Source organism: Diuraphis noxia, unplaced genomic scaffold (assembly GCF_037042655.1).
Source record: "Diuraphis noxia isolate RWA-SAM2 unplaced genomic scaffold, SU_Dnox_SAM2 contig0004, whole genome shotgun sequence".
Lineage (NCBI taxonomy): Eukaryota > Metazoa > Arthropoda > Insecta > Hemiptera > Aphididae > Diuraphis > Diuraphis noxia.
The window spans coordinates 69,935,034-69,947,244 of NW_028301714.1; the positions used below are offsets into that span (position 1 = coordinate 69,935,034).

The following is a 12,211-nucleotide window of genomic DNA, read 5'->3' on the forward strand; positions in this document are numbered from 1 at the left end:
CATAACTAGTCGAAATAATGCTTCAATTTCAAACTTTGGGGGATGGTTTCCGATGTAAAAGTGAATATCCTAATAGAGATAGGAAATATTTCTCCTTCCATAAACAAAAAACATTTGCAAAACTTCCATCTCAAAATGTCTGCTCATGAAATGATGACTTTTACACATTTTTTTCCCTTTATGGTCGGGGACTTGGTTCCTGAAAATGATGAAGTTTGGTTATTATTTATGAATTTACTACAAATTATTGACATACTTTTTACAGTATATGTGAACAAAAAGTAACGAGTTTAAAAAATTTAATTCAGAATCATAATAGACAATATGTTTTATTATTTCACGATTCATTAAAACCAAAGCACCACATATTGATTCATTGCCCAACCATTATTAGGCAGTTGGGTCCACCGAGGCATTTTTGGTGCTTTAGATTCGAAGCTAAACATAAAGAGCTTAAATTATATGCACACGCTACTTCCTCTCGTAAAAAATATAACTTCTACTTTGAGAAAAAAAATGCAAATGAAATTCGCATATCAACTTTTCCATCCTGCTCCAACTAATTTAATTATTAATCAAACTCACAAAATTAAAAATAATGAATATTTACAATTTATACAAAGTTTAATTTTACCTATTCAATTTAAATGTTATACCCAAGTAGATTACAAAGGAACTTTGTTCAAAGTAGATATGTTTGTCACCAGAGTGATGATTGAAATGTTAAATCTTTTCAAAATTTTACAAATTATAGTTTCCGATGAAAATAATTGTTTAATTCTTGCCGAAGAATTAAAAGTAAATTATTATCATTCGCATTTTGATGCATATTTATGTTGTTGAAGAAAATTTAACACAACCGGGTAGTTTAAGTATTTTTGATATTGATGATTTAAATATTAAATGGGCCCCAATTAATATTATAAGAGTCATTGATAATCAAATTATGATACGACTTAAATAATATTATTCAATAATAGGAATAATAAGAATTGAAATGAGGGACAAAGGCAGGAAAAATAAACATAAAGAAACAACAAGAACGAAAGAAGCTGTACGATCTAAATAATGGTAACATGTCTAACCTAACCTATATAATATTATGATATTCATTATTCATATACATTTTTTAATTTTACCACCTACCACCAGACACCCACCCCCAAAATTAGATCTGGCCGTTGCCAGACTTGAATCATGTTCTCGGCACCACTGAGTGGGAGAATTGTTAACTTTATTCATGTTGTAAATTTAACATTGTTAATGATGTGGAAATGACAATTTCTTTGTCAGCTCAGGAGTAACAAAGATATTGTTAAATTGATCTAAGTTTTCATTATTGCTACCTACTTATTTTTTTTCAGTGTAGATTTACACCATAGAGTAATTACTCTATGATTTACACTCATCTCGAATTGTATATTTTTTTATATTTTTCACCCTTATTTTTATTAGGTAAATCACTGTCATTTACCTTTTTATTTTCAAATAGCAACCTATACATAAAATTTCATAAATTAATAATCACGTATACATTTTCATTTTTCGTTAATCCGTTGATGAGATATTGTTCCTCAAACTTGGGTAGTTGTGGAAGATAGTTATTTTTATCTGTATTTTGTAGTAATGTTCATCATAAAATTATCTTTTAGTATCGGTACTCGGTACCGAATTTTCGATAAAACTTATGCTTTACAAGTTACTTATATACATATTATTGTACATTGTAGAAAATCCAAAATTATAAATTTTTATCATTGAAAAATTAAATTTTTTATACCAATTACAAATTACATTAACATTTAATAATTAATTACCAATAACAAATTACATCAATATTTTTATAATTAATTACCAATTACAAATTACATCAATATTTTTATAATTAATTACCAATTACAAATTACTTATGTATTTGAAAAGTACCCAACCCTGATTACAGTAATACTAAATAAAGTTTAGAGGTTTAGACCTATTTTGAACTTCGGTAGATATATATTTTAAATCGAGATTTTGTCATAAAAACTCATAAATGGAACAGTAGCTGCTGTACTACGATAAACTTAAATTTTTCCGGCTACCAACATCCAACCAGAAAACGGCAAAATATAATAATAATTAGGTGATTGGTGATAACTGATAACCATAGTTACAACCAAGGTGGATAACGGGTATAACGAAAACGAATCCAGTATCCACGATGCACTCATGCATTTCAATTAAATTTCAATGATATAATAGTAAGTAGTAACCTAACCTGCAGCACAGTTTTATTACAGCTATTTAAATATTTACATTATAATTACAATTATTGTTTATTTCTACATTTAAATAAGTTGTATAGAACCAAAAAGTGGTATGGAGCCACAAAAGGCATCAGATGCAGTTTTGAAAAAGAGTCTAGACATTTCGTCCGAAAATCCAACTGTAAAAGGTTCAACTATTTTTATACACTGGTTTTCTTATTGTTTTAAATTATTCCAATTCATTATTAGGTTATGATTGGAACAATGGAATTGACTATGGACAGTTACTGTCCGTCTATCGGTATTCTGGATTCCAGGCTACGAATTTTGGATTATCTGTCGAACAGATAAATAAAATGGTTAGATGATAGAAGTAGATGTCCATTTTTTTTATTTACTTTTAATTTTTGCATAGTTAGATGAACGAGAAAAACCATTTGAAGAAGATATTCATGAAGAAGACGAATTTATCAAACGCCGTTCAAATTGCACAATGTTCCTTGGTTATACGTCAAATATGGTTTCATGTGGTAATCGTGACGCAATACGCTTTGTTGTCCAACATAAAATGGTCGACTGTATAGTGACAACTGCTGGAGGTGTAGAGGAAGACCTAATAAAATGTTTGGCTCCTACATTTATAGGAGATTTTCAATTAAAAGGTAGCACTCTCCGTGAAGATGGCATCAACAGAATTGGCAATTTATTAGTTCCAAACAATAACTACTGTAAATTTGAGAATTGGGTCATGCCTATCTTAGACAAGTTGCTCGAAGAACAAGTATTTATAAAAATATAGCTATGATATTACTATAAAGTATTAAATATCTAATTGATTTAATATTTATGCATTGTAGAATATTTCTTGGACTCCATCTACAATAATTGAAAGATTAGGTTTAGAAATAAATGATGAACAGTCGATATGCTATTGGGCTGCTAAGAATAAGATCCCTATATTTTGTCCAGCATTAACAGATGGTAGCTTAGGAGATATGATGTACTTTCATTCCTTTAGAAATCCTGGTCTTATAATTGATATATTAAAAGGTAAAGTGTGCCATATAATGTTTTATTGTATTTGCAGTACTATTTTTAATTATCGTACATAGTAAACTATTTTTTGTGTTTTTATTTCAAAGATTTGAGAAGATTGAACACAATGGCGGTAAAAGCAGCTAATAGTGGAATGATTATAATAGGAGGTGGAGTGATAAAACATCACATTTGCAATGCCAATTTGATGGTAAGTGCACATTTATAGATTAGTGATACATTAAGCAATAAGCCAATAACTGTGAGTTTCAAATTTCCAATATGACTTTTCTGTTATAAATCTAGTATAATATAGATACCCAACATGTCTTTGTTATTAATGATTCACTTGTTGCATGTCTTCTCTGATAAATGCATTTTTTTTAAAACTAATTTAATAATTTGTTGTTTTCTCTTCAGGCTATGAACAAAAACTAGGTTATAAATATTATTCTCCAATTATCTCACTAATGCTTTAATTAACTTTATTAATTGGTTAATTTAGAGAAATGGTGCTGATTATGCTGTTTATTTGAATACTGCATCAGAATATGATGGCAGTGATTCTGGAGCTCGACCGGATGAAGCTGTTTCATGGGGTAAAATAAGAGCAGATGCTTCGCCAGTGAAAGTAATATTTGTGCATTGACAATAGTTCAATGAATTCATTTTTAAAAATTTTTATTTTTAGATTTATGGTGATGCGACATTAATATTTCCACTATTAGTTGGAGAAACCTTTGCAAAACGATATCATAAAAATAAAAAATGAATCTATTAAATATATTTAAATATTATTATAAGACTGGTTAATTTTTTATTTATCTATAATCAATTTTCACCTTACTTGGCTTTAATGATTGGCATTTTATTATTTTATAATTGGATAAAAATGCTAGTAAATTCATATCCCCTTCTATAATAACCTTTTGAGGAAAAAGAAATTATATTAATTAATCGCTATATGCCCTATAAATAAATATCACAGAAAAACAAGATATCGCCCAGAATCCCTCAGTCTGTGGAACTAGTCCATGAATTTACTCAATCTTAATCGCCATAAAAAATTTTTTAACACAGTCATTTAAAATACAGGACTTAAAGTATATTCAATCATAATATTTTATCGCATTTTTACCTTTGTAAAGGTGAAACAATTTTTAAAATTGGTACCTAATAACTAATTACTAATTTCTGATTCTTCCATACCAAATTGTATGACAAACAGCGACCATATAATACACAAAAATATGTTTAGTATTATTGTTATTTCTATAAAAAATTTCAAATTTGTAGTAAAAAAAATTAAGGGCAACTTATCAAGATAAATTATAGCCTGTGTATTTAAGGGATTGTGTAGCTTTCTCATGGTAAAAAATTTTAAAATCAGTTAAATAGTACCAGAGATAAAAACAATTAAACAACTTTTTTTCTTAATATTATACAGTGTATCAAAAAGATCAGACAAAAAAATAAAAATTATGCTAATTTAACATATGACAAAAATTGTTAATAATATAAGATACGTAAATAATTTAAGAAATATACTCATATAAGCAAATTCTCAAAAATCATATTTTTTTAAATGTCATTACGTTCCAAATTAATTTAACCAAAAAAATTCTAAAAAATTAACTACTTGGCTTAGATAAATCTTTTTACCATCAAAATTGATCATATAATCAGATTTACAAATAGGCTGTTTTGAATTTATCCCAAAAAAAATTTATCAATTTTTAAGTTTTTAATTTTCAGTATTAAAAAATAAAAATATTACATTAAAAATGTAGCGCAAATGTCTATGAATTATATAGAAATTTTTTTTTTTAAATATTGAATAGAACAAAAGTTATTTCATATTATGTCAGACAATAGTGACCCCCCCGTATAACCTTTTAACTCCTGTAGGATTAGAATTTTAAAAAATTCTTTCTTAAGGGCTTTCGCATTACACGATGAACTTATAGACTAAATTTCATACTCATAGGCGCAGTCATAGCTTCGGCGATTCCGGCTAGGCGATTATGAATCACCCGGGACAAGTTTTTTTTTATATGTAGTATATGATTAATATATAAAGAATATTTTAAATTTTAAGCACTGCAATTAAAAAAAAAAAAAAAAGAAATGATTAAAATATTTAATATCACATAATAAATTATTGATTATATACAATATACAAAGATTGTGATTATCATAACAATAAAATATAAATGCAGTTAATGAAATTTAAATTTAAATCCAAATTATCAAGAAAAATAAAATGTTTAATTCAAAACTACTTCCAACAGTAAATATAAGTATATTAAAGTATATAAATTAAAAAAAAAGTTATTATATTATAATAATGATAACTCAATCATCCCAATCGTCATCACCTTCACTGGAGTCACTGGTACTACTGTCACTGTGAATAACTCTAGCTCGTTCAGCTAAAGCTCTAGCTAATGCCCCAGCTAAACCATCACTTTCTAAATTGTTATTACTTTTCTTTTCAATTGGTTGTACCTATTAAATATAATAAATATAAATATTATCTCTTAAAAAAAAAACTTAAAGTAATACCGATTTTAATTCCACGCCTTGTCTTATTTGATCAAGTAAATTATTTCTTGAATTGGGTTCTGCGGTGTTAGGCACTTTTATAGAATTTGATGTATCAACATGCTAAAGAACATAATTAAATTACTTCAATTTATATTTACATTATCTTATTTATTTCATAAAAAAGTAGTAAGACATACCTTGAGTGTTTTACCAGATCTGATGGCTTCTAAAAGTGCAGATCTAGTGTCTGGTACAGCTTCGGCAGGCTTACTCTTGGCTAATTCCATTTGTGGAGGGGGTGGTGGTGGTGGAGCTGCATTCATTAATGGCGGAGGTGGAGGAATAAAACATTCTTCTAAAATATAAACGTTTTGAAATTTGTATCAAAAATATGTAATTAAAGGCTGTAATTTAAGGAATTTGAGAGTTATGGCAGAGCGATGCCTTGGTCTTAATGTGAAAGTACAGTGTGTGGATTTTGATTTGTTTATCTTCAATTTTCAATTTTGGGGGTAGAGTTTAGTTGAAATTTATAGAGATCAAAATTAAAAATTACCAGTATTTTTCATAATAATTGGGAAAAAGAACATTTTTATCCAAAAGCAGTTTTTGATAAAATCTTGTGTTTTTGTGTAACTTAAAAATGAATAACTATAGAAACTTTAAATTTTCAAAAAATGTTTAAGTAATCGTTTTTAATACATGGTATAATTTTTTCATTACTAATGTTGATAAAAAATGTTAGTTTCTTCAAAATGATTGAAAGTTAATACAATGATCCTTTAAAGTTTATATTATAACCATTTAAAAATATTAAAGATACATAATATAGAAGAACATGTATTCACATTTATTGTTTGGATTTATAATTTGTATATGCATTTTAAGTTTTAATTTTGATGAAATTGCTAAAAGTTGAAAATTGTTTTGTTTTTATATACGTGTATGTATAAAATTTTCAATTTTCACAGTTATGATTTGATAGTATAATAAAAAAAGTTAAAACCAAAAATTCTAAAAAACATACACTCAAATTTTGACAAAATTACTTATTTAAAAGGTTATCATTGATTTCAAATTTAACACATCCATTACAGTGACAACTTACACCTAATAAATTGTAGTAGTAGCCACTTCCAACTTAATTTTTTTTACAATATTATTTATTGTGCTTAAATTTTTATTTTATACTATATAAATAGTAATGTTTATTACCCACCTTGTTTTTTAACTGGAATAGTCACATTGTTTGGCCGAGGGGGTGGTGGTGCTGGGCTTCTGGTATTTGCTGTATTATTGGAAACAGGTGGAGGTGGAGGTGGAGCTTGACGAAATCTTGTTGGCAAAGGAGGCGGAATAAGCGAATCTTGAACATCTTCTTTAATAGCATCCATACCACCATGTTTATCAATAAAATCATAAATAAAATCTCGAGTCTGAGGATTACGTAGTTGACTTTCTGAAACCCCAGCCTGTTGCAAAAAAAAAAAGAAATGTAACATTAATTATTAATTGAATTAAATTTCTCAACACAAAATATGACTATTAAAATATATTTAATTGTTAACCATTATGCATATATTAACTATATAAAAATAAACACCTTACCTTAGCAAAGAATGTATTTAATTGTGGATCTTTGATCTGTCCTAAATCAAATCCTCGATCTGGATCCCAACCAATATGCTGCACATGTCTGAAATTTTCTGGTAGACCTATTTGATCTTTAGTGTATTTCTTATTTTTTGAAGTTTTGCCTTTATTTTTATGACTTTTACCTGAATAAATAATTCAAAATTATTATAGATAAATTGTTAACAACAAAATAAATAATTTTAATTACCATTTATTTGAACTGGTGGTCCATGAGTGTTATTAGAATTACTTGCAGGTTGCAAGACATTATTTTGATTATTGTGTGACTTTGACCTTTGTTCTAAAAAATTTCAATAAATTATTATGATTTAAAATATATATTTTTTATTTATATTATGTCGTGAGTAGCGTATGCAAGATTTTAGTTCAGTTAGGAATTTTGCGTTCAATTTATAACAGACTCATGGGATGCTACATCCTCATACCCTCTCTCATACCATATTAATAAATAGCAACAACATAAACATTTAAAAATTATTTCAAATGCTTATTTTTGTATTTCTTAAACTCTTAAATATTATACTTGATCTAGAAAAAAAACCATTTAAAGTAATAATTATAAGACAATTAACATAAAATAAAATAAAATAGTTAAGCCGTTACACAATTATTGATATAGGTAAGTCATACAAGAGAATTTCTTTCGGTGTTTTTCTATCTTTGTCTAACTCACACATGACACAGGATCTCAAATTCCTAAAAATGTTATATTAAAAAATTTTCATTTCAATAAAATAAAAAAATACTCGCTATTGTCCGGGTGTTCTAACTTAACCTACACCGGAGGCCTGTTTGGCAGAATTTCTAATGGGGCACTACCATGCCCCGGAGTGGGGAATGGCAGCTCTTTTTCTCCAGACACCGTGATTTGCCCGGAGAAAAATGCTGATGGTCGAGGATCAAACCCAGTCCAGCTGTGCCACAGCCGACGCGTTAGATCGCTCGGCCACCTCGTCCCCCATTCCAATTTAAAATCATGAACTAAAAATGTGGAAAAATCAATCTCAAGAAAAATAAACCAAATAAATAATTCAAATCTGTTTTTAGAATTCTTATTACTTCATTAAATCAATCGTTACGTTTGGAAACTATAATTCACTATTAGACAAAAACGAAAAATCACCGGGAGGAATCTTCTTTAACAGGTCAAATGAAATTTATACTTGTATTTACATTAATGTTTGCTAAATAATTAACAATAGTTGTCAAAAATAATTTTTGAGTAGGTTTCAAATTTAGTTTACGATTTAAATATTCAATCAAGTCATCTAGAGTCATTTTCTCTTGAGATCATAATAAACATGGTTATAAATTTATAATTAATAAAGTAATTTTGGCAGACATTAAGTGACATTCTTTTATCAGCTAAAAAATAATTGAATTAAAATTCTTGATTTTATTACAATGTTAAAATTTATTTATATCTTTTAAAAATGACAAACAATTATCTACAGTGTATTGATTATGACGGTAAATAAAAAGAGAAAAAAATTTCAGGTGAGTTAAAACCTTAGAACCCCAATCCTACATATGCCACTGATTTATATTATGATGAATCTAAATTTTTATTCATATTTTACTTGAGGACGTCTTCATTCCTAGTTGTAGTCTTCGTCTTACTATGTCTTATTCAATGTGTGTGACACATTGATTAAGTTCAGCAGTTCAAATTTAATTTCAATAGTTTTAATATTATAATTTATAATAAATTTAAATTTATTAAAATTAAGATAAATAACATTGTTTGTGTTTTTTAAAAGAATGAGATCATTTTTAATTATAATATTTTACTCATTTATGGTTCACTTTTAAATTAAAGGGTTAAAAAATTTCCCTTTTACATTAAGTTAAAAAACAGGGCAATTCATTAAAATTATTATTGAACTATTTAAATTAAATGTGAAATGCTGAACATAAATTTGTTTGTTATGTTAAACACTTGAAAGATTGAGACAATAAATATGGGTGTGGTGTCCTCTTAAATTACTAGCTATACTTGAACATTAAGATTGATTTAACCTAACCTAAGCTAAAATGGCTATTAAATATTAAGTAACTGACTAATAAATTAATAACCTTATAATCTTTACTTTTTCATACAATAAGTTATACCAATATAACCAATAAATTTAAAAACATTTTCAAAAAAATTTAAAATTAAGTCACCCATTCGTTTTTCTCGTCTTCTTCTTTGTAAATTAATAACTGTCTCTCCAAATACTGTTGCTTCATCTTCACTAGCAAAATTGAACCCAACTATACATTCCTATATTAAATATTTGTAGCATCATTAATTAAATATATACATAAAATATTTAAATTTAATATACACTTAAGAGTTCCACACTTACATGTGTTTATGTCTATTGGTTTAAAATACAACACAGTAAATTTGCAATCAGCTGAACTAATTGTGTGTTGTGTCGGATTTAATAATTAAAAAGCATTGATCTAATATCAAACTTAAAGCTAAGAATATAATCTGTGTTTGTTTTATTCAATATTTGAATTTTCAAGCAAGTAATGAGAATGTAAAATATTACTGTTAAAAAATACTTTATTAATTTATTTAAAGATTGAAATACCGTAAAAATCCAACTAGTAAAAGTTTGATAATAGACAGATAAATTAACTTTAACATTAAATATGAAGACACAAATCTAGTTTTGCTGAATACAAATTTTGAAAGTTTTTACAGCTATAACAATAACACATGGGTGTGGCATTCATCTTTAATTGAAAAGTTTAATGAATAATTTCAATTTTTTTTTAATTAACTATGTCAAATTTATCCAGTTTTAAGCATTCTAAATAATTCTTAATATTCAAATATCTTTTGAGCCTAGATGGAAATTAAATTAGTATTTTATTTGAATGAATAAAATTGAATAATCTTATGATACGAGTTGATGACATGGATACTGTTCTTTTTCAAATTTTATCTTTTAAGTACCTAATTTCAAGGAATATCTTCACCAAAAAAATATTTTATAATTCAATAAAATTTTGTTAAGGAGATATAACTTATAATGGACAAAAACAATTGGACTACCTAATGTAAATAAAAAATATCTTATAGTTATTTCAATTTACCTCAGCTTCAAAACAATGGAAAAATTTAGCAGAACTTTGGTATTGCAATCCATTATACATTTCATGTTCCCACAATAACTGGTGTCTTATTGGACAATACAATCGAAAATAATATGACTTTCTGTTCGGATCTCTGACAAAACAAAGTATTCCAAAATTTTTTTGCCTCCATTCAGTACCTTCAGGACCATCTGTGCTAAAAAACTGAACTACAGCCATAGCTAAACTCTATAAAAAAAATTGACAGTGTTATATAATTAGAATAAAAATTCTATGAAGAATGAAGAATAAAAGATAATTCACCTGACATTTTGGACCCAATAGTTGTAACACAGATTCATTTTCATCCTTGCTTAATAACTGTGAACATTTTTGTTCATGATATAATCCTGGTTTCATTATAATTATTACTGATGCTAGTAAAAAACACAGGATAATAAATCGTTGAATAAATATTGACGGTTGGGCGATATAATTTCACATTTATTAAAATGTTTAATGCTTAATGCACAATATCGTCAATATCGAAATGTTGAATATATTCAGTAGATTACAGTAAATCACTTTTTAGTACAAATTGATAAGTGATAACATCTGTTTAACACATAGAGTCTGTAGTATTAATAGGTAATAATAATATCATTGATATCATAGAACAATATTACTCTATGGTTAAATACACGGTTTATTTCCTAAACCATGGTTAAGAGGACGCTACACCCGCATATGTTGTCTCCGTCTTACAAGTGCGTAACATAGCAAATTTTATGCTCAGCAGATCACGTTTAGCTCCGTTAGTTTAAAATTTAGAGTAAATTGACCTCTTGCAAAAATTAAAGGGAACATTATTATCGAGGGCATGACGTAGGCCTTTTTATTATATTTTAATTTTAAAGTGAGTTATGTGTATTTTAAAATTTAAAATTGTTTGTTTATCTTAAAATACACATAACTCACTTTAAAATTAAAATATAATAAAAAGGCCTACGGCATGCCCTCGATAATAATGTTAACTTTAATTTTTGTAAGAGGTCAATTTACTCTAAATTTTAAACTAACGGAGTTAAACGTGATCTGCTGAGCATAAAATTTGCTATGTTACGCACTTGTAAGACGGAGATAACGTATGCGGGTGTAACGTCATCTTAAAAATGGTTAAATACGTTTTATCAATATTGAATGCTATGTAAACCCACGGATAATAAATATCTAATAATTTATTTTATCATGTAAATATAATAATTATTAAATTATATAAATATATAATTAGGGAACGGATTTTTATAGAAATGAGATATTTTAAATCTGATGAAAGATGTGTACGATATAGACAAGCGTTTCTCAACTTGGGGGTCGCGATCACCTTAACTAGGAGTATGTGGGTCAAAAAAAATAATATGTCGTCTTTTCAACGACTATAACTTATAAGCATTATCTGCTTCATCTAAATTCACAAGATTAGTAATTAGTAATGACTAATTTGTGACAACCGCCAAATATAACAAATTGCGTACTATAGTTCTCCTATTTTCGGACCCATATAATGTTCCCGAAAAAAAACCGCCGGAAAGTAGATTAGTCCAATGTTTAATTACAGAAAATAATATTAGAGAATTGAAAGCAGCCAAAATATA

At 27.1% G+C, this 12,211-nt stretch overlaps 2 protein-coding genes across 2 annotated transcripts; one reads left to right on the forward strand and one right to left on the reverse strand.

The window, feature by feature from the left end:
* Positions 1 to 2,085: 2,085 nt before the first annotated feature.
* Positions 2,086 to 4,084, forward strand: Dhps (Deoxyhypusine synthase). The gene is made up of 8 exons (XM_089227925.1): positions 2,086 to 2,240; positions 2,337 to 2,434; positions 2,496 to 2,605; positions 2,662 to 3,027; positions 3,104 to 3,296; positions 3,389 to 3,492; positions 3,787 to 3,912; positions 3,973 to 4,084. Exons 2-8 carry the CDS (start codon positions 2,359 to 2,361, stop codon positions 4,051 to 4,053), a joined length of 1,056 nt encoding a protein of 351 aa, XP_089084051.1. The 5' UTR covers positions 2,086 to 2,240; positions 2,337 to 2,358; the 3' UTR covers positions 4,054 to 4,084.
* A 1,317-nt stretch (positions 4,085 to 5,401) lies between these two features.
* On the reverse strand, positions 5,402 to 11,140 carry WASp (WASP actin nucleation promoting factor). Its single transcript, XM_089227923.1, has 9 exons — positions 10,881 to 11,140; positions 10,578 to 10,805; positions 9,651 to 9,750; positions 7,672 to 7,764; positions 7,437 to 7,606; positions 7,048 to 7,300; positions 6,026 to 6,183; positions 5,847 to 5,948; positions 5,402 to 5,789 (listed from the first exon to the last, which is right to left on the reverse strand). The coding sequence occupies exons 1-9, from the start codon at positions 10,974 to 10,976 to the stop codon at positions 5,637 to 5,639; spliced, it is 1,353 nt and encodes a 450-aa protein (XP_089084049.1). The 5' UTR covers positions 10,977 to 11,140; the 3' UTR covers positions 5,402 to 5,636.
* Positions 11,141 to 12,211: the final 1,071 nt, after the last annotated feature.

What these genes read in the sequence shown, in the direction of transcription:
- WASp (XM_089227923.1), bottom strand. Translation starts at nt 10,976, where the DNA reads ATGAAACCAGGATTATATCATGAACAAAAATGTTCACAGTTATTAAGC. An exon ending in ACCACCAGTTCAAATAAATG is followed by an intron (nt 7,607 to 7,671) that starts GTAATTAAAATT and finishes TTATTTATTCAG; the next exon opens with GTAAAAGTCATAAAAATAAA. An exon ending in GATCTGGTAAAACACTCAAG is followed by an intron (nt 5,949 to 6,025) that starts GTATGTCTTACT and finishes TATGTTCTTTAG; the next exon opens with CATGTTGATACATCAAATTC.
- Dhps (XM_089227925.1), top strand. Translation starts at nt 2,359, where the DNA reads ATGGAGCCACAAAAGGCATCAGATGCAGTTTTGAAAAAGAGTCTAGAC. An exon ending in TCGAACAGATAAATAAAATG is followed by an intron (nt 2,606 to 2,661) that starts GTTAGATGATAG and finishes ATTTTTGCATAG; the next exon opens with TTAGATGAACGAGAAAAACC. An exon ending in TTTGCAATGCCAATTTGATG is followed by an intron (nt 3,493 to 3,786) that starts GTAAGTGCACAT and finishes TGGTTAATTTAG; the next exon opens with AGAAATGGTGCTGATTATGC.